This window comes from Aplidium turbinatum, chromosome 2 (genome assembly GCF_918807975.1).
Source record: "Aplidium turbinatum chromosome 2, kaAplTurb1.1, whole genome shotgun sequence".
NCBI classification, from domain to species: domain Eukaryota; kingdom Metazoa; phylum Chordata; class Ascidiacea; order Aplousobranchia; family Polyclinidae; genus Aplidium; species Aplidium turbinatum.
This window is the reverse complement of record NC_137473.1, coordinates 21763285-21786260: the sequence shown is the minus strand read 5'-3', so window position 1 is coordinate 21786260 and position 22976 is coordinate 21763285. Positions and strand designations below refer to the sequence as shown.

The window sequence follows — 22976 nt, the reverse complement described above, 5'->3', positions numbered from 1 at the left end:
TCCGTTCCCGCGCGAACCCCCGCCGTCCGACCGAGGAGAACCCCCGTTCGAACGACGGCGAGCCGCGCGAGCCGGGGCGCCACGATTGAAGCGTGGTTTGCGAGGACGTGTCCTCTTGGGCGGCGAAGTGCCAGCGGTCCACTCTTCCAATTCAATGCAGAACTGGTCGAAATTTATGCCACCCGCTAAAGTAAGGTTCACTAAACTGCAAAGAGCCCGCCTGGAGCTCTTCGTCTTACTTTCCCTGACCGGTTCAACAGGGTCTTGGATGGATCGTTGAGTGTTATGGACATCCCTGGGGTAGTCTGTGGGAGTCCGGGGTCATGCGTGGCTTGGTTGCATGCCATGGTGTCGCTTCGGGGTCGAGTCAAGGTTTGGGAAGAGATAGTTGAATGGAATTCATTGTGGGTGGTTTGGGTAGGTGGGGTAAAGGGTCGGGCTTCGGCAGACAGCGTCGAGGTACAAGATTGTATAGGACAGATGGAAACAGAATTACAAGATAAGGAGGAGTGAGATGGGTAGTGTTGGAGAGACTTGGAAGAAGAGGTCTGCATGGGCGGCTTGGAAGAGCTGATTGAGTCCCCAGCTTCAGCTCCGGTGGTAGCCGTCCGAGGCAGGGAAGATGGGCGCGAAGCCGGCTTGGATAAACCGAGCGAGTCCACTGCCACGGCTCCGGTGGAGGTCGGCTTGCGCAGAGGTGCATATAGAAAAGGATTCGCACTGACAGTAGGGCCGTAACCGTCCGTGGTTGGACTATCAGGCGAGGAAGTGGAGGAAGAGGAAAGAGATTTGCTGTTCGACAAGTCGGACGAGTCCACACTTTGCGACCCAGGTCCGGCCGAAGACAGGCGAGGAAGAAACAGCACATCTAGATCAGGCAAGCTGTCAGCATCAGCTGGGCTGAGCGAAGTCTTGCCTGAATGGGATAGAACAGTACGGAAAAGTTCTGGTATAAAGTCAGGTGGGGGGGGGGCAAAGTGGAAGTGCTATCCAGGCCTTGGCGCCAGAAGACTTGAGAGCGGATGACAGAGGAAGAGGAAGGAAGGGATGACCCCTCGACCGATGCGCCTGCAGTCGAGGGCCGGCGCCTTCCATGCCTAACAACAGAGACGTAGGAAGGCCCAGGCTTGGTCATCATAGGGGGCCTGGTTTGGCTCTCCGACGGCGTCGGGTCATTGCTCGGCCAGGGAAGGCAGGTTGGCAATTGAAGGCCCTTGGGGCAGGATCGCCAGTGCTCTAAGGCCTCATCCAGCTTGTAAGCTCGAGGGAGAACACGGCAGCACCTGCTACAGGTGATCAGGAACTTGGCGCGCGAACCATGGAATGCTCGCATATGGTCCTGATACGCCTGCACATCTCGGTAAGGTCGAGATGCCCTCCTGCAAGTGGAGAAAGGACAGAGAAGGGGGAATAGATTGGGGAGGGTGAGGCGAATTTGGAAAAGCAAGCTTTCTCACTTTTCCAAATGCTGCTCACCTGCTTTAGATTAAGTGTCATTATGGCATTAAGGTCAGGTATTAGTAAGTCGATGCAAAATTTCAAGGAATTGAAGAGAAATGTGCTTCCCCTTAATTTAGATATAGTCAGTCACTATTTTTACTTCAGGAAGAAAGTAGCCGAAACTAATCTTAAGTTTTTGAAGAAAATACCCCATTTCAAAGATTGAAAGATGAACTGCTGAAAGATGTAGTTGGCATATGGAACAAAGCTGGTCTTCCAGTGCTTAGCAAACAAAGAAACCTAGCACTTCTGGTTTACAATGTGCCAAAGCATCGGCACCACTATGTTTGAAACAGAGAAAAGGAAATGCAGTAGCGAAAGCGACTCTGATGGTGATATGAATTGGGAAGATGATAAGGAATACGAGCCTCTGAAACCAGCTGTTTGGGGGAAAGTGTACAAGAAAGTACATTCTTTTTCCATAAATGATAGAAGTTGTGTACTTGCTGATCGTAGGATAACTTCGGTACGCCAGCAGTCAGATCTTATGAGGTAGGTTCTTGGAAATGATCAAGTAGCTGCAATGCTGCATCACCTTCGACAGTATATCGCCAACGACAAAAAACGAGAGAAAAACCTCTGATGGAAAGTGAGAACCTTCTCAACTCAGCTTCTGCCATGCAGTTATGTTATGATGGGCGCGTTGTCAATAAAATAGATCGATGCGTTTTCTTGGGTCAACTTGTTGATGATAATGGCATGAAGCACGAAAGTGTGCTTGCTGTTAAATCTTTTCCCAAAAGTGTGTCGGTCACTGCAAAACTGATTTTTGGCACCATCATCCAGGAGGCTTGCAGAGTTCACCTATCCCAAGTATATTCAGTCATGGCTGATACGACTGCTTTCAACATAGGAAAAAAGTCCGGAGTCAATACTCGACTGGTCAATTATTTTAATGATGAAGTTAGTCATGATATTCATACCCTTTAATGCATGTTCCACATAAACGAAATATATCTTTCCCATGTCATTTCTTTTGTGGACCGTGCCAAGAAGGGTCCTGGAGCAATGCAAGATGGGGCTTTGCCCAGATAAACAAGACTAGACAAGCATAGTACTGAAACCTTACCACCAACTATTATTACGCAATAACAGCTTCCAAGAGTGGAAAAATACAGAAAAACTTTTATCTTAACCACCTGATCTCTGTTCATCAGGAGAAAATAGACCGAAAATCAGATTTTTTGAAATAACTTTTTTTCTGAAGCAGATAGACCTTAATATTCTCTACATCAGGTATAGGAAACCGACCCTTCTGCGCATTTTGATACTAATTTTGTCGATCTATGATGAGCGGTTTCAGAGATACGGCCAAATTTCGAGATTTTGAGGCCCAAAAATTTCAAACCTCATGGACCACCTCAATATGACGTCATTTGAAAAAAAAATTGGGGTGTAAACTTTTTTCCCCATATACCACCAGATGGGACCCCAGGCATTTTGAATTTCAAAAATGGTGAAAAAATGAAACACCCTAATCTATAGCCTACTGAGCAGCACATTTCAAGAACAGCTATTCAATCAGAGGCCGAAAAGACGGATTGAGCGTTATCGCATCCTTCTTTGGTCTGATAAATGTTCCGAGAAACCCAAATTTCAACAAAGCTTTACAGGGACAATAATATTGTTTTTCTCAGTTAATTTTATCAGTCTCACTGCGTCTTATCGTTCGCTTATAGTTCATCTTACACTTTCGAGATCGTCACTAGCTCGCTTCCTCTTTTCATAATTTCAACAAACTGAGATTTAAACGCTGGACGCAGAGTAATGAACAAAAACATATTTTGCATCAATCTTTTTATGGCAGACGTGTTCCATCCAACTACAGGAAAAAGACAAGTCTGTAGGACAGTGGTTCCCAACCTGGGGGTCGCAGAGCATTTTATTGGGGGTCGCGAAGCTATTGCTCATGCAACAAAAAAAGTGAATGTAGGCCGAAGTACCGGTCCGCTAGTAGCGTTTCATTGCGCCCGAAATGAAAATTTTCCGTTTCGGTTAGTCTGCCAGACTCGTAGTCTGTTTGCATGCGATGACCGAAATGAGATTCGTGGCGGTCTGGATTTCATGTCAGTGGTTTCTACAGAAATGAAACCGAAATAAAGCGGTTTCGGGTGATGTAAACACACCGCAATGAGATCTTAGCAACGAGATTAGCCCTAGCGCTAGTAGTTTGTGGTCTGTTTAAGTATTTATTTGAAGTGTAGGAGGAAGAGAGAACTTGAACAATGAACATTACATCAGTGCAATAGCTTTGTGTTTTTGAAATCATAATGATAGATATTTTCAACTGGGACTGGAATGCTGGTTGTATAATTTAAGTGAGCAATTAGCAATTGCGAACCAGCAATACAAAGTCACTCTCTCAATTTTGGTGTGAAATGTATGATTCATACCCACAGATTTTTAAGCTGGCTTTTCAAGTAGGCCTATTACTGCCCTTCGCTGCGACGTATCTAAGTGAGAGTGATTTTTCAGCTCTTCTGCATATGAAAACGAAGGAAAGAAATAGAATAGATGTGGAAGACGACATGAAACTTGCTCTGTCTAGCACGCAATCTCGAATTTCACGGTTAGCTGCAGACCTACAAGGTCAACCATCACATTGATTTGTCAATACATGCAAGAAAAACATTTTTAGTGTTGCCTTTTGTTGTACCGGTAGCCTATTATTTGCTAATAGTAGCCTATACTTGCATTTAGGAAAGAATATAAGTGGGGGACTGGGGGTCGCTGTGTCTACGAAAAGTTTTAAAGGGGGTCACCAAGACAAAAAGGTTGGGAACCACTGCTGTAGGACGTAGGTTCATGTTAAATTTTCAATGTCAAATGAGATCTAAATTAGACTGATAGAAAGTTTATGATTTAACCAACCAGATACAAAATGTGACGTGACAAAAATTTTATTCGATTTACTGAACTTGAAACAACTAACATACAGTGAACGACATAAATACGATTGTGACGATACAACAAAGTTGGAGTAAAACTAGTAAAATACTGCATCCGGTCCAGTAGCGCACCCAAAAAAAAATTTAGGGGGGGGGGGGCTAATTCAGAAATGCAGGCCGAATGATTTGCGACAATAGTGACAGTGACCAATATCCATCCCTTTGATTAATACGGTATTTAAAAGCACTGACAATCCACCGGTTGCCGATACAACAGGATGCGTTCTCTCAATCAGAATAGAAGTTGGCCTAGTGAACCCCATGGGGGGGGGGGGAAGGGGGCAAAAAAATTAAAAATCCATCAAAAAGAAAGAAAAAGATAGACCAGATATGAACAATGATACTGCGACACAGCTATTTTCATCAATTGTGAATGTTTAAAAAATAAATTTTGCTTCAATAAAAATTGTTAAGTATGCAAAGTAAACTTGAAATCTGGTTTAAAACTCTGTATACAGTGTACTGTCCATGATCAATTGGGTATTTGTATGTTTGCAGGCTTATATAGTAATTAATTGAAATTATAATGAAGACTAAAAACTATAAAACAGCCATTCAAGGTTTCAGATTATTTCAACTGACGTCATTTGGTTCAACGTTGGTAGCTCAGTCATCTTCAACAAATGTTGCCATTAAAATGTATTTGAAGTTGTATCAAAGAAAATAACGGAGTCTGATCGATGGATAATTTCAACCATAAGAATAACAACAAATTATTTTCCCCCTTCCCCGGGATAAGTTAAGTCCGCCGTGGGACTAAGATCAACTGTTTAGAAGCATATCAAACCATTTGATGCGGAAACATACAATTTCAACAATTCCTCACAAATTTCTGGGGGGGGGGGCTTGGACTCCCTCCATAAATCCGCGCCTGCCCATGCTACTAGCACCATCAGCATCCTCATCCCTACGTCCATTCTCGCAATCTTCTATAGATCTCGACTTTTTTGTCATGTATGACAAAATAGAATTAGCTTTCCGTTTGCCAACACAAATAAGTGCGAAAACAACAACTAACACGAAAACAGTTTGAAACAAAACACAAATTTTGTAAACAGTAGGCTACATATTTTGATGTGGGCGTTTTTCCTACTTACAAAACATTCAAATTTAGTTCGTATTTTCAACTAAAGTCTCAGACGCCTTCGTCTCTCTGCTCAAATGTCGTATACAGTTTTACAGGTCCGTGTGATTCGGTATTGACGTACGGTACATCGGTATGTCCACCAGACATTTGACCACGAGAGTACGAGAGCATCTGAACTTTAGGGTGTTAAAGAAAAGTGCCATCAAAGACCATATCATGGAGTGTTCTTTTTGCACTGGTACAAAATTCTCTGCTGACTCATTTAAAATTTTACGCAAAAGCAAATTCCAATTTGACACCAAAATTAACTGTTATGATAGGAAGCACTGTTAATCAAACGCTACAACCCAAATTTAAACAAACAATTATTTGCTGGAGGCGCGTCCATTCTCTTCATCATTTACTTGATGTATCACGTTCCCTGTGGTGCACATTTTTTTGTAGTTATTTATGTAGTTGCCTTTTCCTAATGTAATTTTACCTTCAAGAAATTGAAATTTATTGCATTTTTATAAATATTTTCAGTTTCTGATGAGGGCTTAAGTTAAACCGAAAACGTTCGACTGTTAAAACTATTTGTAAATATGTAAAATATATTGTTATAATGCTCAGCTCTGTTGTATTGTTGTGTCCTATTCATATCTGACCTGTAAGCAAAAGGTATAAATGGGGAACATACAAAAAATTCATTTTTGGTGGTGGGTTTGGGGGGGGGGGCTTGACCCCCCTAGCCCCATGCTGGGTGCGCTACAGATCCGGTCTCCAGAGACGGAAGAGGTTCAACAAAATATTGACAACAATACACATGATTAAGCAATAATTTGAAAAAAATAAAATGTTCAGACGTTACACAATAACACTGAACGTCACTTTCTACCAACTGGAATTCACAATTAATTTAAAATCCGCAACTGAAGTCTTCACCTCCTCTATCGGGCTATAATCTAGTCTTGACAGATGATAGAAGTTTCCATCATATGTCAACGGTTTTCTTCTTCTTCGTCGTAATAACTAGAACTTGCAGATGAACTTGCACGTGGGGCAGGCGTGTGGTCTAGTTTGTATCGAGGAGGACTTGCACTACTCATGTAATATGGTGGAAGCCCGTTACCCCCGGGCCCATACGCATATGACCCTCCAGAGCTGGCGACAACTATCCCTATTCCCATATTGCTGCCACTACCACCAGAGCGACGACGAGGCTTCCCTTCCCTTCGCCGGCACGCAGCAATGATGAAATAAGACATCACGACCACGAAGCAGAGCAGCACCACCAAACCTGCCATGGCTCCAAACGCCCAAGCCTGCCAATGACTCAATTTAGTGAAATGATAGTGAAGAAAATGTTTAGTAAGCTAATATCCAGATGCAAGCATGGTTCTTTAGTTGTCATCAAGGACACAGGTGATTGTTATTATTAATAGGAATAAAAAAACAACCAGCAAAATTAATAAATACTTTTAGAGTTCCATCTGGATTGAGGGGGTTAAGTGCAGGCCAGCTACTATCGGCAGGGGTTGTTTCCTCGGAAGGTGAACTGGTGAATTCCATTCCTCTCGTCACTTCTTCAGAGTTGATAACAATCTAGAAATGTATAAAGTGAGATTTTAAATCACTGTACGTTGCGACGACTCTCCAGGCTACGCACCCACCAATAATCTTCTCGGTCCTTTCAGCATCAAGATCATGCCAATTTGTGGTCGGAAAACCCCTGAGCTGGTATTCCGGAGGCCAGTAAGAACAGCTCCATCTTAAATCTATTACAGGCGAAATATCTGACATAATCCAATGGGAAGCTATGCGATGATCATGGCAACTAACGAAAGGATAAAGGTTTCACTGCACACTAAAGAAAACAGCGTGAACGGAAATTTCGAGCAGTAGCCTACTTTTAATCTGATTTGAAAGCACAGAAGTGGTGATTGAAAAGAATAGGTTAAATGGCCTGTTGAGAGCTTTCAATCTCTTTTTACCCGGACGCCTGCGACTATGCAAATGCATGTTTCGAGTTTTGGGTTACTTTTCGGGTAATTGTGGTGACTACAACGAAGTACAAGAAGAGATTCCACAAGAATGTTTGCTGGATAAAAGCAAGATAGCAAGGATGCTGGAACGCCAAAATGCTTGCAGTAGGCTTTTAGTTTTTTTTTTTTAAAGAGGTGCCACGTCAGCTCTACAACATAATCTACAGAAGCTCTTAGAATCAATAGTTTTGTTATAAAAATACCATCTCACTTGTAAAAATTGACATGAATGAAAGGCTACCTTGAGAATTAGTTTCTTTGTGATAGATGATTGAAGCCAGCACTAAAAGTTTGATTGAAAAAAGCATTGACAAATGAAAAATAAGTTAAGTTTTAAATTTGAGGCATTGATACACTGATTCAGAAACATCGCATATCTTTCTTGTTTTGCAGAATTTTCAAATGAACTACAATATACTGTATTCAGTCACATAGTTAAAGCAGCAACCCATTTACCTTGTGATAAAGATATTTAACATTATGTAAATTGATGTGACTGACGTGGAATAGCGCTGGGAAGAAATGCATTTGTTGGAATGAATAGCATTTGGAAGAGCAAGGATATAAAATTAGAAACAAAAAAGAAGCTGATCAAAACTATAATATTCTCAATTGCAACTTACGAATGCGAAACATGGACAATGAACAAAACAGACAGAAGAAAGATTGACGCATTTGAATTGTGGTGTTGGAGAAGGTTACTGCGTGTTCCTTGGACAGCCAAAATAACAAATGAGAAAATTCTTGAACAAATTAAACCGGACATATCCCTAGAAGCTAGAATCGTCAGGCAGAAACTTCCATATTTTGGCCACATAATGAGAAGCAAACCAATGGAAAAAGACATCATGCTTGGTTTGGTGAGCGGAGGAAGAGGAAGGGGGCGCTCGAAAACAAGATGGCTTGACACGATTGTAAATGACAGTGGCATGGGAGTGCATGAATTGAAGGAGGCTGCGTGGGATCGAGAGATATGGAGAAAGATGACGTATAGAGTGACCGAGAGTCGTAAACGACTGAACGGATGATGACGTGGAAATAAAAGCAGATTCTAACTTGCACATAGTTAGCACCAGAAGAACGTATCTTGTTATTTAACTAAATGCCTGGTGAACACCCTCATTCAATTTTTAGTATATCAATTTGCTACAGTGTAATAAAAAAAACATTTCTTTTAGGCTTTCTCAACCCATTTTTCGTGACTCAATTTTGGGTCGCCGTTTCATTAGGTCGGGTTGCCGACTGCAGCAGTTTAAAAGGTGGTTTCTGTACAAACATCCGAGGCGCGAAGGACCATGATGCAATAAAGTTAACAAAAATGTTATCGACTGTCAGAATCAGAGTTGTGTGACTTAAAATTCAGACAAAAGCGTTAAATTGGCCTAATCTTATTTACTGTGTCTGACGGCTAGCAAATCATTCAGTCCTTCAGTTTTTTTGTACATTACTAAATAATGTAGGGTATACTTTTTACAAATCCCTCCCGGACCACGTGGAAATTCTGGTCAGATTTTAGCCTAGATTAGGGTTACACAAAAGAGGACGCTGCTATTTCAAGATAAGACAGTTGCATTTATAAAAATTACTGTGAATTGAACAATTATTTGGTATAGCTGCATAGCTAAAAAAATTGGACATAAGCTATATGTTATAAATATTTTCAGAAACATTGGTGAAGTCCTCCAATTGGACAGAATGAGATGGTTTGGGCACGTTGAGCGCAGCACTAGCTGAATCTGTCAGGTCAGATGAGTCAACTTTGCAGCACAGCGGGGTCATGGTAGACCAAAGCTTTTTTGGAAAGACTTTGTTAAGCATGACCTTTTAGAGTTTTTGACTCTGCCAATCTAACAGACCGCGAATGGGTGAAGAGGAAGATATCGCTCTCGATAAACAGACAGGCCGCACCCTCAACATAAGGACTAATTTATGGCCTGTATTATCAAAATTGGTTACTGATGACTTTAATTTACACTTTTTGTGTATAATTCTAGCAATGACAACTAACTTTTGAGCAGACAAAAATAATCGAAAATATTTGAGTCGCCAAATCTATGCTTTTAATTTAAGCTTAGTATTTAGGTCGCTGCAAAAAGGTTGAGAAGCACTTTCTACATCGACAGCATACAACGCTCACGAGCCAGTGCATTAGGCTACAGTGCCAGAGATAGAACTGATTCAATCATTTAACAAAGCAGTCAAGCAGCAATCAAGCACCCACAAGCAAAGTAATAGAAACACAAGAATGAAAACGGAAACGCAATTTTACAACAATCTTTCCTTCGAATAAATGAAGCACTGAAACAAACACCCCCAAGGAGACAGAATAACACTTTTGTGTTCTCATTTCCATTATGAATTATCATCAACGCATACTAAACATTTCTGTTTGATGCCTTAAAATTATGTTCTTTTTGCTAAGTTTAATAACGGGTTGGTCTACGCAATTGCTATAGCAACTACAACAAAATGATGCAATGAACAAGACATTTATTTATCCTTTTTTCTTACCTGTGAGAAAATGCTGTCTTAATTTTTTTAAATGTAAGTTGAATTGGTATGATTTCTGTGTGTCTGCGGGCCGAAAATAACACATTGTGCAGCAACAGGTGTGGGCCATACAAAAACGTATCGCGGGCAGGACTTTGGACAGTCCTGCTATAAACCATTGTTTGTCGTAAAATTATAAAAACATAACCAGAAGAAGCCTGAAAAGCTACCAAGCTTCATTTCAATTCGCAAAATCGACACTACCTGAGTTGGAGGAGGCCAAGTACTCTTCCAGTTGATAATGAGTGGATACGTTGCAGGGTAGCCAACATTGGGATCGGTGCATTCAAGTTCCCCATTGCTATTATAATTGGAAAGGAATGGAGGAATACAATCACAATCTCCGGTAGCTCCCGAACAATAGCCATGCTTTATCTCGTCACAATTCTGATGACATTCACTTTTTAGCATTTCCTAAAAATATCATTCGAGCGTAAATGAACGATTGGTCACATAATTGGAAGTCTAACATCACAGTGTCTGAAGACAGAGCACGTCACAAAACTCGACCTAAATCTGTAAAAGAAAACGAAGAACCAGCCACAAAAAAATCCTCTCTCATTGTTTATGAAAAAGTTATTTTCTTTTCTCCTTGTATGACTATTACGGTAACAACATTTCAACCAAAAGATTTAGTGGTTCAGCCACTACAGTTCAATTGCAGATACATATTAGTGTGAAAGGAAACTACCTCTGTAGGCTTGTTGCTTTCATTGCATCCCGACTTCACAATGATGCCATCATCTACACGCTCACACCAAACACTCCGGGTTCCCTCAATGAAGTCACTCATCTGTAGGACAAACGTTAAGACTCGATTAAAGTTCGGCAACATTCAGGTGACGTCACTATTGTTAAAAACAGTGCTTCCCAAACATAGAGGCTGGCTAAAGGGGGGTAGATTCGAATTTTTGGGGTAAATGTAACCATTCAGAAGGGAGTAGCTGACTTCATGACTATACAGTATGTCACTTTCCTGCTTCCCATTGTGTTGCATCTGGAAACGCAGTGTACTGTATGTTCTTGCAATGGACGCAAAAGGTTGGGAAGCGCTCAAGCAGGCCAATGTTTCCTTAAAGTTTGTATATCATCATGAAACATAACTGCCAACCTTCCATTTGTAAGAAAAGCAAGTCGGGTTATCGCATTGAGCTTCGTCAACGTCATATCCGCAGAAGTTTTCATTCACAACCTAAACACAGGAATCTTGTACTGCATACTAAAGTGAGAACGCTTCTTACTATGAATTATATGTACAGTATACTTGTTGTATGTTGATGTTATCAATGCACATGCGCGGTCTTAAATGTTATTGTGTTGCATCGTGAGGATAGCGGAAAGGAAATTATTGTCCATGATATCATTAATCACAATCACAAAAAACAAGATACAAGTCGTGATGTGCAGTGAAACAGAATGCTTTCTGACGAGTTTTAAATTCCTTCACATTTCCTGCGTTATTTATCACAAACAGGTAAATAATTTCAGCAACTACGAGCAACAGTGAAGAAGCTGCCGCTGCCATGTGTTGTATAAAAAGTAACTCAACAGCAAGTGAAAACATAAAGTTGTGAAATAATTTGACGCCACATCATGCCGTAGTTTGCATGCATATCGACACATTTCCAAGAACATACGTAACAATAAAAGGGAGGCAGACAACAAGCATTTTGAAGGGCAAAACCAACTAAGATTTTAGTGTCACACATAGTTCAACGCAAAATATAATTCTAAGAAATATAAGACTTACAAAAACTACAGTGAAGCACATAAGTTACAACACAGAAAGTCAATGGGACGTTTTAATAATATGTTTCCGACTAGGAGCAATTATTATTATCGAACTTGTGGTGTGTCACAATCAATGTGCGACTGTGCGAGGTCTCGCGACGGGCTGCTTTGTATCTTGATCGAGCGTGCTGTTTTGATTGTGAAATTCTTATGCTATAGGTTATCATCGGTTATTGTCCTCTAGTAACCTTTGATTGCGAGATCTCTATTATGTAACGTGCTTTCTAGATCATTCTACTGCTACGTGCAGATCTAGAAGCTTCTTTAAACTTGCATGTTTACGTTTAGTGCAACGTGACAGGACAATGAGTCTATATGATGTAACATTACGTAACCTTCTCCAAGTTACTAGACCGAACAATCTTCTATAAATAGTGGAATAAATTGATGAATTATTATTATTATGAGTTGGTTATGAGACTTGTGTTATGAGTTGTGGATTGGTAAAAGGTGCAGAAATTATAGACGAGTCAATATACGGAAAAAAGGCACCTAACCCCAAAAAATTGATACAAAAGGTTTTTCAACGGATTCTGTTACCAATGGGCATACTAAATAACATACTAAAAGTCTACCAAAATCGGACCCCCAGAAAGGGGTTATTTTCAAGGAAATATACGGCATATTTCTAAAAATTTTGCATATTGGTTAGATGGTGGTATTCAAGTTTTTATTGTTCTTGTGTTTGTGACATCATAATCACATGAATGGGTGCATAGTCGCATCACAATGCAAGCGAAGTTATCGTTGTTAAAGTCAAAAAGATTTATTCAGGCAAAGTCACTCAGGGCTGCATTGGACTTCCTTTGTGGTCTTTCGTCCAAGCACAACCTTGCACCGGTAGCTACATTCGACCAACCATAATATTGGAAGGCATCAGAGATAATCCTAGATTCACCACCGGAAAGCCACCTTAAATCCATTGTCCTTCTACTTGGTGGTTTCCACACGTTTATTAATTTGCTAGGAGCGATTGGAACACTGATGGACGGCACAGGACTTCAGGAAATTCTAGGGGTAGTTTACGGTGAAAATTCTGTAGCCCATATGCTAACAGGCAAAGCAGTTCAGAGAGCATTCCGTGGTCATCTTCTTGTAGGCAAATATCTTAGCCGAATGATGGTATCAGAGATGGAAGATGCTAGTCCCGAATTCAAGAATCTGAAAGGATGTATATTGCACTATCAAACGGTGAGATGGCATTAGAAACTGTATACATATCAGCGACCCTCAGTAAGAAAATGAACAGCTGGAGAAAAGGAGGATAGAACTGGGTGCTAGATCCAAGACAAGTCAATTGTGGCTGAATTAGCAAAGCATGGTAAAAGTTGCCAGGTCACTGATAAAGGCAGATCGAATAGGTTATTGGCAGATGCACCTACGTGCTGTCAGTGACTGCATGCCGATATTTGCCGCAGCTGGGCATTACAACTACTTGAAATCAGCATAATTCTATATCCAACAGATGGAACAGCTTCACATTAACCAGACGTATTCAGGAAGTTTGAAAAGGGTTTTAATGTTATCCGTCGCAGCAGCCAGTTCTGGTCAGGCCTCAGCTCAGATCTCGTCATCGAGACGACATTGATGAGGTCGTTGAAAACCACTGGGGGTATGACGCACGGAAGTGGAATGGATGAAAAGCAGAGAGCCCTTTGGACCATGTCCAGGTCCATAACATCAGAGTACAACATCGCTATGCAGGAGTTTACAAACTTGTCATTCACGACATCTGAACAGCACAAGGATTCAACAAAGGCAAGGATGAAAAGGGACGCTGCTGACCTGAAGATCAGTTCAAAACTTGTCGTATGTTCACCTTTCTTGCAAGATGCTTCGTTAAGGAACGTTGTCACTGGTGTTGTAGCCGATGATAGTGTGAACGTGCACGAATATGAGACTGTTGGACAAAAAATCTTACAAAAAATGACAGGACAACCTGCATTCGTATACTCATTCAGTAGAAAGGATAAAGCCAGGACCCTTGGGACAGACCACAGAGATAATCGATGACCTTGGGTGCCAAGTAATGGCTGTCTTCTTTGATGGCCAGAGCACAGATTCCCTTGCGACAATGCGATACAACACCTTCAGCAAGAAAGTTGTCTCTGCTTCATTTGTAACGCCCGAGCGTCTGCCACCAACTGAATCTGCTACCCAATTTCACTGTCGTCGAGTTTACTACCAGATAATGGTCTGGATGGGAAAAGCAGAGAGTATGGATGTCATGAATTGGGGGTGGAACCTGCAAAAGAATCGACTCATCCCACTTATGTCAAAAATGAAGGCTGCTCCAGACAGTCTCTTGAAGGTCATTCATTGCAACTGCTCCGTTGCCTGTAAGACACTCCGCTGCTCCTGTAGAGGATACGGACTACCATGTACCGCTGCATGTGGACCATGCCAACTGCAAGAATGTGACAATCCACATAACAAGTTTCTTCTAGACGAGTCGGAAGATGATGAATAGAGACAGCCGTAGGCAATAAGACAACAAACGGGCTGATCATCCTGGTTTACGATTTACCTTTGTAGCCTACTGTTGTAATTCCGATGATTTTCTGAATGTGTCTGTGTCCAGACTTTAATGGTACGCCATTCTTTAGAACAGATTAATTCCCTGTATTCATCTACTGTAGGAGGCCAAGTATGAGCCTCCTGTTGGTTGCAGTTTTTCTTAGATGCCTGTACTGATAGTAGCCTACCTGTTATGCCGCATGTAATATACTGTTATGATAATTCCATCTTATTAGGGGAGATTGGGGATACTACGGACGGATTTTCGAGTGTTTTGTTTTCGAAAAAATGTTTTATTTTAAAGTGTACTGGAAACCGTTTTGCACCAATACATATAGAATTTGTTCAGATGAAAAGTGAGGAGTTGTCTCTGAAAATTTTACCACTATTCGGCTTATCAAGCTGCCAAAAGTATAGAAACTGAAATGTTGGAAAACCACTTTTCTCAAGCTCGTGTTACATAATGGAAGTCAAGATGACTTTGTTTGCGGTTTATCTCAAGCCTCAAGTGAATTTGCTAATATCGTGCTCTGCTCTGTCTGATGTTGGCCTATCGCTGCGTCCGAAATGTCCCCGGGCTCCCCCAGGTCGTATATTATATTCGGTACAAATCATACGTATCTCAGTAGATAATCAGCCTATCATAATCTAACCTATTTAATTCGATTCATTGACCCCGAAAACCTAGGGATAGACACCTAAACCGCCTTTCTAGCTTGAATAGCAATTGAGATATAGGCAATATAACATCCCGACGGCCATCTTGGACGCCATCTTAAAAATGACCCTTTCTGGAGGTCCGATTTTGGTAGACTTTTAGTATGTTATTTAGTAGGCCCATAGGTAACAGAATCCGTTAAAAAACCTTTTGTATCAATTTTTTTGGGTTCAACCTTATATTGACTCGTCTATTATTGTTGATTGAGATTTAAAGTAATTGAATACAAGTGGATGAGAATTGGTGCTGATATAAATTGAATTCGAAATTAGAGTTATTTGAGAAGCCGTTCGTTAAAAGGTTAAAAGTCCTTCAAGAATTTTCATTATCATTTTTACCAGTAGAAAGATTCGACATTTAATTGACTGCCTTTCGGTAATATCCCATTAAACTACGTCATTGAACCTTTCCAAGTATCTTTCCTGGTAAGAGATAGAAAGAAATTGTGACATTCTGGGAGCTCGTCCGGGAACAATCGAAGATCGATTACAACCGAAAGAACAATAAATCAACAACAAGCTGTCAAAATGGTGGATACTGTCAAAAATGAGATGATCGAAAACTTACAGAGCATGGCTGAACGAATGGGGCTGAGTGGCAATGAAAAGTCTCAGTTTGTGATGGAAGAGTATCACAAAATAATGGACCAAAAAGCTCAGCAAGAAGCTGACAAAAGAGAAGAAAGAAGAGCTGCTCGTGAAATAAGGAAAGCAGAACTTGAAGCTGAAGAGAAGAGAGCAGAACGTGAAGCCGAAGAGAAACGAGCACAACGCAAAGCAGAAGCTGAGGAGAAACGAACACAACTTGAAGCTGAAGAGAAACGAGCACAACTTGAAGTTGAAGAGAAGCGGGCACAACGCGAAGCAGAAGCTGAAGAGAAACGGGCACAGCGCGAAGCTGAAGAGAAACGGGCGCAGCGGAAGCAGAAGCTGAAGAAAGAAGAGCGCAATATGAATTGGAAAAGTTAAGGCTTGATTTAGAAAGATAAAAACTGGACATTGGTGAGCAATCTAATTCTACTAAACGATAATGTTCGAGATGTTATTGTGGCGCAAGTTAGACGTCCAAATTTGCCATCATTTGTTGAGGAAAAAGATGATTTAGATAGTTATTTGTTAAGATTTGAACGATATGCTACAATAGCCAAATTGGAGAAGACAGCGTGGGCTACTCAATTAAGCATGTTGTTGTCGGGGCAAGCCCTTGATGTATAATCAAGACTTTCACAAGAAGATGCGATGTACTACGACAGATTGAAGTTAGCTTTGTTAAAGCGATACAATTTTACCGAGCATGGATACCGTCAAAGATTCCGTGAGGCAAAGCCTGAACTTCATGAAAGCCCAGTCAATTTATTGAACGTTTAAGAAACCTTTTGTTAATATGGTTTGAACTTTCGGGGGCCGAACAATCATTGGACGGATTGGCAAACCTTATAGTTAAGGAACAATTCACAGATTTATGTTCAAAAGATCTTTCAGTTTATTTAATGGAGAGAAGTCCAAAGACTCTAGAAGACATAGCCAGTGTGGCGGAACAGTATTTAGTTGCCCATGATGAGAGTTGTCGACCGAAGAGATGCTGTCATTCAATAATGACGAGGAGCAAACAAATAATTTTAAAGGAGGTGCGGTTCCAAGAGAAGTACTTTGTTTTAATTGTAATGGCTTAGGTCATAAGGCTGTTAACTGCCAGAGTAAAACTCACAAAAATCATCAGGAATCGAGAAAGTGGTGCAATCATTGCAGTAGGCAAGGACACGAAGCAAAGGAATGCAAGGACAAGTCGTTTTCCCTATCCAATCAGTCTGGAAAGAATGGAAGAAACACAGACGTTTATCGAGGTGGTTGTGCGATAATGATTCATGAACCAGCGCTTGAGGAGGAGAGACCGGATGAAGATGATCAGTTGGAGAAGAAAACCGGAAAAAAGACAACAAAAGATGCTTGCGAAAAAATAACACCTGAAGATTACGTGCCAGTAGTGAATGAAACAGTTGGAAACAAAAAGGTGAAAGTTTTACGTGATTCTGGTTCTACGGGTGTAATGGTGAGGAGAGATTTAGTAAAAGACAGTCACTTAACGGGAAAAACTGGCCTTGTGATGTCGATAAATAACACTTCAATCCAAGGATCGTTAGCGAAGATGTATATCGAAACTCCGTATTGTAAGGGGACTGTGAAAGCGTTATGTTTACAAAACCTTTTAGTTGATCTTATAATCGGAAATGTTACTAAGAGAGATTCTGAAGTTACTTGTTATTCTTGTGGCAAGAATGGTCACTTTGCTCGAGATTGTTCTGCAGATAATCAGTGACGATCTCACGATCACGGATACTACGAGCGCGAAGAACCGAGGAGAGGAGGCAAGCGACGATCATTTGGAGTTTGCTATAGATGCGGTAGACGCGGACACTTCGCCAGGGAGTGCGTTGCTGACGGCGAACATTCGGAAAACAGACGTTGCCGTGACAACCACTGCTACTGATGTGGAGAGATTGGACACATAGCCAGGAGCTGCCCTTTTGATGAAAAGGCTTGCTACAACTGCCATAGAGAAGGTTGGCCAAAGGCTGTCCGGAGAGGAAGTGTTTCCGATGTAAGATGGGTCATCTTGCTCGCCGGTGCACTGAAGACATTGAGGACGGTGGAAACTTTCACAGTAAACATGATAATTATTGTTTTGAGAAACACTGTCGTTGGTAGATCATGCAGCGATGGACTAATGAAAACTGTTTTATTGAGTAATTACCTGTTTTGTAGCGTGTTTTGTATTGATTGTGTTGTTATAATGTTTGCAACAATATTCTGAGGGGGGGGGGGCGTATGTCACAATCAATGTGCGAGGTCTCGCGACGGGCTGCTTTGTATCTTGATCGAGCGTGCTGTTTTGATTGTGAAATTCTTATGCTATAAGTTATCATCGGTTATTGTCCTCTAGTAACCTTTGATTGCGAGATCTCTATTATGTAACGTGCTTTCTAGATCATTCTACTGCTACGTGCAGATCTAGAAGCTTCTTTAAACTTGCTTGTTTACATTTAGTGCAACGTGACAGGACAATGAGTCTATATGATGTAATATTACGTAACCTTCTCAAAGTTACTAGACCGAACAATCTTCTATAAATAGTGGTGTAAATTGATGAATTATTATTATGAGTTGATTATGAGAGTTGATTATGAGTTGATTATGAGAGTTGTGTTATGAGTTGTGGATTGGTAAAAGGTGCAGAAATTATTGTTGATTGAGATTTGAAGTAATTGAATACAAGTGGATGAGAATTGGTGCTGATATAAATTGTGTTCGAAATTAGAGTTATTTAAGAAGCCGTTCGTTAAAGTCCTCCAAGAATTTTTATTATCATTTCACCAGTAGAAAGATTCGACATTTAATTGACTGCCTTTCGGTAATATCCCATTAAACTACGTCATTGAACCTTTCCAAGTCTCTTTCCTGGTAAGAGATAGAAAGAAATTGTGACATGGTGTGATGTGGTGACCTGATAGGAGGTGTAAAATACAGTAGTACAGTGGCAATGCTGCTGAATGTTGCAACTTTACATTTATTCTACTTATGTTTTTACATTATGGTTTCTCTGCTCGGCGCGCTTTACGTTGATTGTTTTCTCTGTTCGCGCCTCTCGGCTCCCTCAGTCTCAGCAAACCCGTTTTCAAAAGAGCTTTTGTTACAAGATTCAGTTAAAGGGACTTTCTATTGCTTTAAGTTCTAATTGTGTGAGACTGACTTACTTTGTTCGTTTTGTATTTATGGCTTGTGTTTTGCAGATGTACTTCGTGTTTTTAGTTCATTAAAACCTAATAAATGGTCATCTCAATGGTCGCAAGATCGTTAGTCGTTACATGTGCACAAATTACTATACAGGCATGAACATTTCTCTCTGTAACAAACGACGGATTCAGATTTTAATTTTTAAATGCAGTTGCACACTGAGTGAGGTTTTAACATAATTTATTGTATGATGCAGATTGCAAAGTGTTGTGCTGTTACTAGGATGGCGGAAAGCACCACAGGGTTAACCCACAGTTGGCAGTTGCGCGGTTTTCTTACGGACTTGAGCTAGTTTTGTTTCCGAGTCGCGGGAAAATTTTAGCAATTGCAATTTTTTGATTTAGTTGGTTTGGTTTTATTTCGAACCGACTCTCATAAAATAAATTCCATTACTGAAAACTTCGTTTTAATTACTTTATTTTGCCAAAATGTTTCCAATTGTGGGTTACTTTTTCAGCTTGTCACGATTGGGCTACTTTTAGAATAAATTTTAGTGATCATCGGACTGGAAATATGAAAAACATTTGGTAACACTAGGATTAACGAAAAAAGTTGTCATACTTGTAAAAGTGGCAAACAAAACAGCACACTGGTAAAATGTCTAAAATAACGAAATGGCAGACAAGGTGATAATAAATCGTATCTGTAGAAGTGGGTGATGAAGTTAGATCAATTGAATAAAATACGCACTATTTCGAAGTAGGCCTAATCATAGCCGTACGAGCCAGGGGGGCAGCCGCCCCCTCTGTTGTTTCAAAACGTTGCGAATTCGGGCAAAATCTTGCAATTATTAGGGCAAAAATTGCTATATGAAAAGCGACAAAATTGCAAGAATTAAGAAAAACTATAAATTAATATCTTTTACCTATCAAACTAAGTACAGCCTCTTATTTGCACAAGAAATGTGCCGCAAAATTTTCATTTGGCACACCCGTATTGATGTATTGTATTGCATGGTGATCAAACTGTAGTACGAAATGCATTTAACCAACTGCATCATGCCAATTTGGGCAGCCACCAAAATATGTCTCTAATACTTTTGTGAAACTACCCAAATCAAAACACAAAATTTGCTATATAGCTAATTTTATTAATTTTCACAAATGCATCGTGTTGATTTGGGCTGCTGAAAACATGAAATTATCTGATGAAACTGATTAGTCTATTTATGCAACTGCCCAAATTAGCGTGAGGCAGTTTCCCCAAAATGAACAAATTCATTAATTTTTCCCATTTATACAACTGTATCGTTTAGACTTGGGCATAGGCGCCGACTTTTCAAAAAACCTTGGGGGGCGAAAAAGGTGATGACGTCATAACCATAACGCTATTTTACTCAAATAAAGTAGTCTTTGATTAAGCTTAGTGTCTTGTTTATATTGACACCTAGGTTGCAAACCGAATTTATTACAACCGCTGCTGGAAACGATTAGTTTTACGCATGCAGTACGCCTAGTCGTAAAAATTTTGATATTATTAGCTCATAATTGGAACAGTTGGAAAACAAGCCGATTCATTTCCTTTTCGTGCGAGTGAATAACAACGATCAAGACAGTGAAGTTATCGAAATAAAACGCAAAAAATCATGATCTCAAGCAGAGTGGAAATCCGCTATCAGTTTTATTAATCTTGTTTCGCTCGTTTTGCTAATTACTTACCTACAAAGCGTTAACAACGGCGAAGTGTTTTCTCTTCTGTTTTTTTATCGAAAGTCTTTATAGTCTTTTATCGAATACCGTGTAGGTCGAGATTTTCGCAGGTGATTTTCACCTCAAAAAGACAGGTGCAACTTGTACGGGTCTGCTACTATTCGGTGACTCCGATTCGGTGAGTTCCTAACTTCTAACCCCTAACCCTAAAACGGCAATGATAATTAGGCTACGGTACCCAATAATTTAAAAAAAAAATTGAAAAAATCCCCCATTAAGGGATCGGACTCACCGAATCGGACTCACCGAAACGGGCCATTCTGAACTTATACACAGGACAAGCTGTTGTCCCCAGCTCGGCAGTTTTCAAAATGAACGCATTTTTGCTGCGGCAAAATAATTGCCGACGTAGATTACGGATTGTGAAATGGCGTCGGCCGAAGTAAAGTTTTGAATACGTTTTTTTGAATAGATTCAAACTTAATTTTCATATTTAATGATTCCTTGTCAGTTCTAAACTTTATGCACTTTTGAACAATATGCAAAGCTCACGAAACAAAACAGCAAAAGGAGCTGTTTTAAGAGATCAATTTTTTTATTTTTGCGTGTAGGATATAATCGTTTTTATTACGTAACATTCCATGATCGTTGAAGTCGATGTCACACCTTAGCGGCCGCATAAAATGATGTCAGGTTGGCTAGGCTAGGTGATATTAGCGGTAAGAGACGTCGTTAATGCAGGCAATATCTGCGACCAAGACCATTAAACACCGTTTTTTTTTTATCGGTTTTTGATTTAATTCTCACAATTGCGAACAAAACAATGTGTTCTGTTGAATCATAATTGATCTCACAGCGGGAAGACCTCGTTGAAAATAGCGCGTCTAATTTAGTTGGTTTACCACTGCCAGTGCTTACTACGTGAAATCACGTAGTAAAAACAAAAATTTTGATGTCATTTGATAAATAGATAAATCTGGTCTTATTGTTTTCCAAACTGCATGAATCTAACTGTTTTAGAAAGAGGAAGACTTGTATTGTCTAAAAGTGGAAAGAAATTACTAGGTTTGTATTTAAATTTTTTCTGCAATCATCAATTATTTACAAAAAACTGTCATTTTTTTGTGCAAAGTGAGGTATATCCAGTTCTTTCATCGCAAAACGCGTCAACATCTCCGTGACAACCTTTGTGCGGCAAGCGTAGTACTTGCCTGACATCTACCGGTGAAGTTTTTCGCAGTTTGAAAATTTTTTTCAGATATCTAAACGGAAGCGAAAAAAAGTCAAAAAAACACAGAATTTTTGTAGTTTGTCAGAAATTTTAGTCATTTAAGGCATTTTAAAAAGAAAATACACAAAATTTGTAAACATATTGTAAGACTGTTGAAAATTCAACAACTTTCATGTTTTGATTTTTTTTCTAGCAGTTACGGTTCTCAAAATACAGCGGTTCAAAATCAAAGCCTTTGCTCAAACTAAATCCTGAAAATTTCATCAAAAAAAGCGTGGCACTGAAAGAGTTTTGCCGTGAATAGTTACGTGACTATTCCAGCAGCGTAAGTTACTCTACGCTCTACTTTGAAATTTCCATACCGTATGATTTTCAAGCTGTATTTACGTAATTGTTCGTTGTGTCGTAGTTTCAACTCGATAAAGTTTGCTAAAATCGATTTCATGTTTGAAGTCACAAAAAATCTAACGGACGTTTGGATAACTCGTGAAATGAGAAAAAACGTTCAACCTCGCATTCGCTTTTTCACTACCACGCGTTTTGACTTTGAAGTTGCTCCTCACGCGCGGGAAGATGCGCCGTGCGCATCTCAGTAGTAGTTCACGTTCCAGAGAAAGCCATGCGATCAGCTGCTGTGTTGGGGGCAAGATCTTTCTCCTGATGTTTCACGAGTGTAGATACAAACGATTTGTTTTAGCCTGATGCTGCGGGTTGGCTGTGGTAGTAGCGGTCACTCGTCATTTCACATTAGTACGGAACTGTGTTTCGAAATCGAGACAAGAGCAGCGTAGGCTGTTTTTCGCTTTCGACATTCTTTAAGTCCGTTTAAATGATCTAAATCTCTTGCGAAGTATTTTTTCTTTGAAACACCACTTGTAGTAGCCATTTTTGTTGCCCCTTAACCATAAATTTACGGGGGGCGCCGCCCCCAGACCCCCCCGGAAGTCGGCGCGTATGGACTTGGGCAACAAAAAATATGAAATTATCTGATCATAGTCTATTTATAAAACTGCCCAAATTGGCATGATGCAGTTGCGTCGGCATCAAAATTTACAAAGTCTTTAATTTTTTTCATGATGTCCATAAATGCATCACCTCGATTTTGGCAACTACAAAATATGAATTTATATAAATTTGGTGAATACCGATACTTTTATAAAAACAATTCGG

At 40.2% G+C, this 22976-nt stretch overlaps 1 protein-coding gene across 1 annotated transcript in view; it reads right to left on the bottom strand.

The window, feature by feature from the left end:
- Positions 1-10825: 10825 nt before the first annotated feature.
- The window catches only part of LOC145788423 (thrombospondin type-1 domain-containing protein 7A-like), a 57660-nt gene continuing 45509 nt past the window's right edge, over positions 10826-22976 (bottom strand). Inside the window, exon 23 of the mRNA XM_082600191.1 lies at positions 10826-10902. Coding sequence (XP_082456317.1) covers positions 10895-10902 — 8 coding nt within the window. The 3' untranslated portion in view covers positions 10826-10894. The remainder of the gene's footprint in view (positions 10903-22976) is intronic.